Raw genomic sequence first — 6206 nt, 5'->3', positions numbered from 1 at the left:
GTTTCTTAGGCAACCTGGACCCGAACGAATCACTGCTAGAAGAACTAAACCTCAATTAGTAAAAAAAAGGCGAAAGCCCACGCGGCAAGAGACGAAGATCAGTTGCATCAACGAAAGCACCGAACAAGCTATGAATCAAATCATAGCATGAAACGTTTAGAAACTTTCGCACGTGCAAAGATATTCACCACAGATGGGACGTCTGGTGTTTCGCGGAACCAGCTGATCTACACCCTAAAAAGGAAACCTTCTAGACGCTCTCTCTCGGAAGGATCGGAAGAAAGCGCCCCCTTTTAATTCGTACCATCCTTTGCGGTCTCTGTACACGCGTTCATTTTACTTTGCCTTTCCTACCCCCGGTTCTCGCTCCGGGATCGGCCGGATACAAAATCTACACCGCTATATTCAACGCAGCTGGACTTTATGATTCGTGTTGCCCATTTTATTAGGACGTATGTTTGGTTTGGGAGCTTATCCGCCCCCGTTTCTTTCTCCGCTCCCTGTTTAAATTCCGGCTTTCGGGTCCTAGTAACCTTATCTCTCCCGAGTCCACTCGTCGACCGACACGTGCGGGGACAAGCGTGGGAGGCACCCTCTGGGGAACCTTCTGGAAAAAACGGCCGGGGGAGTTTCTCGCGCTTTCCTTCCGTTTCCTCCCTTATTGGCTGTTTGGATGGCTTTCGGTTCCGCATCGCCTTCGTCGTTCCCCACCACCCTCTCTGTTTCTCTCTTGACCCATTCCTCCGTCCCTCCTCTTCTTCCCCTGTCCTCTCTTCTTCCCCTCTCCCAAGTCCTGCCTTCTAATAGAACCCTCCGCGAACCTTCTAGAATCTGGAAATCCCGAAACTAACCCACGCCTTCCCCTCCCCTCTCCAAAAACTTCCTTCTTTAGGAAAATAAATTCATCTTGAGATCCCCGCTATCTCCCCTTTTCCAGGAAGGTTTCAAGAAAGGGAGGGATTTAGCTTCGCCTTAGATCTTGGAAGAGATCGTCGGATCGGTGTTGAGTGGCGATGGCTCCTTATCCTCCCCCGGTGGAGGGGGAACAGCTGGCGCCGGCGACGGTTGTGGCGGCGGTCCCGGCGCCGGCAGACGGGCAGAGGTCGATGCCCACACCATTCCTGACGAAGACATATCAGCTGGTCGACGATCCGGCCATAGACGACGTGATCTCATGGAACGAGGACGGTACCACCTTCATCGTCTGGCGACCGGCCGAGTTCGCCCGGGATCTTCTTCCTAAATACTTCAAGCACAACAACTTCTCCAGCTTTGTCCGCCAGCTTAATACCTACGTGAGTTCCATCATTCGTTCCGTTGTTTGGCTTTCTTGTTTTCTTCGTTTTTCTTTTTCTTTTCTCTTGATTTTTTTTTTTTTTCTGATTTCGATTTTAGGGATTTCGGAAGATCGTGCCGGATAGATGGGAGTTCGCGAACGAGTGCTTTAAAAGAGGAGAGAAGCGGCTTCTGTGCGATATCCACCGCCGGAAGATCACTCCCGCGGCGCCGGTCCAGGCGGCGATCCCGATGGCGGTCCCGGCAAACCGTGGCGGTTCGCCGGAGAACTCGGGCGACGAGCAGGTCCTCTCTTCGAACTCCTCCCCTGGAGGAGAAGGGCAGCAGCAGCCACCGGCGGTGGGGCGGGTGCCGCCGCCGGGGTGTACCAGCGCGGCGGAGTTGATGGAAGAAAACGAGCGGCTCCGGAGGGAGAACCAGCACCTCTCGCACGAGCTCGGGCAGATGAAAAATCTCTGCAACAACATCCTCCTCCTCATGTCCAAGTACGCCTCCACCCAGCAGCAGGGCGCCGCCATCGCCGCCGATGGGGGCCGAGGCGGAGGCGAGTCGTCGTTGGAGGTGGCTATGCCGCTGGAGCTGATACCAGAGAGGTGGTCGCAGGAGGAGGAAGCGGAGGAGGCGCGCGTGAAGGCGGAGGAGGGGCCGGGCCCCACCCCGAGGCTCTTCGGCGTCCCGATCGGGCTGAAGCGCTCCCGAGGAGCCGATTCCGAAGGGCTGCAACAGTCGGCCCCGGATGTGAAACGTGAGCCGTTGGATCCCGGGGCCGATCCGCAAGACTTGTCGCCGGACGACCGCCGGTGGCTCCTTTGCCGCCCTCGTCGGAACCAGCGGGTGTGTGCGACGGAAAGCAGGAGCACGTGACCCAAGGTCTCCATTACGTCCTTCGCGGGCCACCTTGATCAGAAGCCTAGAGAACTTCCTAGAATTTTTTTTTTTTTTTTGTAGAATAATAATCTGGAAAATATATATATATAAAAAAAAACGGAAGTGGATTTTCCGCTCTCAATTGGAAAGGTCGGAAGTGCTGCTGCTGGCGCCTGCCCACGCGCTAATGGAAGGGTGAAGGCCGTCCTTTTCGCAGCTTTTTTTTTTTTTTTTCCTGTGTGTAAAATGTGGTTGTTCTTGGCTTCTCTCTCTTCCTTCCAGAATCTCCCCTCTCTTTCTCTCTTAGATAAACAAAAAAAAAAAAAAAAGAAGTGTATTTATATACTATTTCCGTGGTTTACGACACCCAGAAACTGGTCATCCTCTTTTTCGGTGACAAATTGTAGTTTGATGTGCTAGGTTGGTAGGCGATCCGTGTGATCAACAGTCGTTATTAGGACATGCTAGTGGCGTGATGATGGAAAATGGCCACGGAAAGTAAGTTAATTCGAGGACAATGACACGAGAAAGTCACTCAAAAGTCTTCCGCCAATCACGTGGGCCACAAGTCAAGGGGATCAATGAGAGTACGGCACATAAGCTGAGCTATGGTTTGAGTGGCCTTTTGGGTTTCTCAAACATTTTCTACATAAAATAGAGAGGTCTGGGGGCACCGGAGGCCTCGTTGGATGGGGAATCATGGATGCCTGTCTTCTCTTCGAAGTCCCATTGTTGGCTTGCATGTCTTATTTTATTATTGGCCTCTTTATGCAATGGTATGATACGAAAAATAATGGAATTCAAAGGAAGGGAACTTCGGAAGTGTTGACCAGCAGTGGTTCCATAAAATTCGATTTGGCTGGTTGCGGGCTGCTGGTGCGTTTGTGAAAAGTGGAGTGGGTGTTTAACCACATGGCTTTACCGGCGGGTGGAGTCGTGAAGCGGGTTTTGGATGAGGTTTACACGTCAATCCGATATGGCGTCCCGCCGTGCTCTCTAGATTGTTCAGGTTGGACCGCTTATTTTTCATGTGCCGTTGTATTGGACCGTGGGTGGGATTCTACGGTCATTCGTACACTGTGGGGTCCATGTGGCATCTGGTAACTCTTAGATGCACCATGTAAATATGATTGTTTCCGTTCAAAATTGTGCATGAAGTTCTATGAAACTTGAAATTTAGATGGTTGTATGTGATGATGTATTTTTTTTCATATATTAAAGCATGTGCGGTTAGTTCAACAAGAACTTCTATATAAAGCCATGCTTGGATGTTAAATTTCAAGTGCATATTTATTGGATGAGGTTTGTAAGATATTGTATGTGTAACAATTGAAAATCTCATTTAAAAAGATTAAGCAGGAGTTATTATTTAGATTTGTCTCTACAAAAATACTTAAGATTGTTCTTATCAAGTTAAGGATCCATATTTATACAAATTCATTCATAAACATCTTGATTGATTCATAGTCAGTCCAATAAATCCGTATTACAGTATCTCCTAGTCCATATAAGTTAAGAACAAAGTCTATTCTAATGTTAATTTATAACGGTTCAGGTTCTTGTACAAAATATAGAGTAAAAAATATTATTTAGATTCTTTGATCCCATATAAGTATCAAAAATTTTTCTAGTAAATAATCGATATAAGATTAAATACACATATTTGTGGATCCTCATAATATAAATATATATCTAATAATATTTTAAAAATAAAATTTTTAAAAATAAAATTTTATTTATTTTTAGCTGATAAGAATCTTCAACATGGAAGTAGGAAGCAAGGATCAAAATATAAGATGGGGCACTAGTTGCATCACAATTAGTAAATGCTTCTTTTTAAGGGTCAAGCTGCAAAAGAATTGATATTATTAAATGCATGTGGAAATTTCTTATTAGATCCATGGTAACATGTCCTTATCAAGGGAGTAATAATAATATTATGACAAACAACCTGCACGCATAAAGCTCCGATACTTTTTAAATTATACACATGTGAATGCTTCATGTAGTTAGCATTAAGTATGAGGTTCAGCCACCATAAGCGTGGTTTGTTAATTTTTCTTATAGATGTATGTATCTTACCATGTGAAATATGTGGCTTTCTATGTGACAGATGGTCGAGTTAAACATCCACAATTTGATGGCATCCTATTCTCCCCGATCCTCCATAACATATTCAAAATTAAAATTAAGAGATATCTTTTTTTAGCTTGACACATCGTGCTTTGCCACAAGGGTGATATCGATGACCAACTCATAAAGTTAATGCCTCTAGGTATTGGATGTCGCAGTTTAGATCAATATGTATTGTTGAGTGATCACTTTGTCACTTCTATCAAATAATTCTCTGCCTTGATAACTATAGCCATTCAATTTACCGATAGGACATGGTGTCACGTTCCCGGTCCGAGATCGCGAGCAAAAAGTCACAGCAACTGCCACATACTTATGAAAAACTCTTTCAATAAGCATGCAAGACATCTCATCACGATATCAATGATCACAGTGGAATAAATTCAAATAATTATTATTCAACTTTAATTCAAATAATTAAATCAAATATCTTACATCCAATAAAATTTCACTAAAAATAAAATAATAGATCTAAATTCAATGAAGTTGACAATGCTAAATCTCGCCTCTAAAAGCTCTGTCTCAATATTAATTCCCACACTCGCAATTAATTATCTGAATCTGAAAAAAAAATAAAAAGAAATGAAATGAGCTAGACAGTCCAGTAAGTAATAAATATCTCAACTAGATATTTCAGATATTTATATAATTTTCAAGAACAATGCTATGAATAAACATAAAAATGTATTTCATGCTGATTCAATGCAAATCCAATCTTTTCAAATATTATAATATAATCATAAATTTGATTCAAATTAAAACATTCGTAACTCAATAGCCTCGACTATGACCAACGTTTAACCTTCATTGACAGGATTCACTGAATACCAACGCACAACCCCCACTGACAGGATCCGCAAATACCAGTGCACAACCCTCACTGACAGGGTCCACTAAATACTAACGCACAACCCCCATTGGTAGGATCTACTGAAACATAGTTAGGCTGAGAGCATAAATCCGATCTATATCAAAATACTTTTGTATCATAACATATCATAATTTTCACTGAATATGTGCATAATCGACGAACCATAATATTTCAAAATTATTTTTTCTTCAAAACATAATTTTATAAATCATACATAATTTCAAAAAATAATTATTTATTTTCAAAATAAATATAAAATATCTCGAGAAGATGATTCATTACTTACCTTTCACAGAGTACTGAATGAACAGATCGACTAACTTCTAAGAGATTCTTCGGTGCCTATTATCCAAAATTATATTCTTACATTAATTTTAATTCAAAATTAAATCTAAACAAATCTCAAATCAAAACCTCACTTGGAATCGGACTCTTCCCTAAACTCAAACAAAATCATCAAAATGAAACTTTTCACTATGCTAATCTTAGAAGGATAACTTTGGAGAGAAAAATCCATCAAGAGAGAGAAACAATCTAGAGAGAGAAAATAGAGAGAGAAAGTCCAATTCTAGATAGAGAAAGCAATGGTTCAATCTGAAAGGAGAGAATTTTTTTTTTTCACATTTTTTTATCTATTTATCTATTTTTTTTTTCTTTTCTTTTTTTTTCTTCCTTCTTCTACTTCTTCCCGTGGCCTCCATGGGTGAAGAAATATGAAACAGGGGACCGAATGGTCCCCTTATAAGGTTGGCCGACCGACGGTCAGCTGACACGAGAATGGCCGGCAATCGGAGGAGAGCGCACCGCCATCCGAAGGAACTCAAACCGGTGGCCGACGATGACCACCGACGTCCAAAAATAAAAAAAAAACGAAACCTCTCCCACGACAAAATCCGACGACTCTGGTCACCGACGAACGTGAACACCAGCACAGGAAGGAAGGGAGAGAAGAAAGGAAGAGAACCATATGCTTACCTCGAGCTCCGGCAACCTTTCCGACGAGGAATCGCGGCAAGCACGGTGAAGATTTTCACAGGCG

At 43.0% G+C, this 6206-nt stretch overlaps 1 protein-coding gene across 1 annotated transcript; it reads left to right on the top strand.

The window, feature by feature from the left end:
* Positions 1-570: 570 nt before the first annotated feature.
* LOC105054117 (heat stress transcription factor B-2b) lies at positions 571-2433 on the top strand. Its single transcript, XM_010935552.3, has 2 exons — positions 571-1295; positions 1396-2433. The coding sequence occupies exons 1-2, from the start codon at positions 1014-1016 to the stop codon at positions 2158-2160; spliced, it is 1047 nt and encodes a 348-aa protein (XP_010933854.1). The 5' UTR covers positions 571-1013; the 3' UTR covers positions 2161-2433.
* The last annotated feature ends 3773 nt before the right edge of the window (positions 2434-6206 follow it).

This window comes from Elaeis guineensis, chromosome 11 (genome assembly GCF_000442705.2).
Source record: "Elaeis guineensis isolate ETL-2024a chromosome 11, EG11, whole genome shotgun sequence".
Taxonomy (NCBI): Eukaryota; Viridiplantae; Streptophyta; class Magnoliopsida; order Arecales; family Arecaceae; genus Elaeis; species Elaeis guineensis.
The sequence above is the reverse complement of the archived record's forward strand: the minus strand, read 5'-3'. Positions and strand labels throughout refer to the sequence as shown.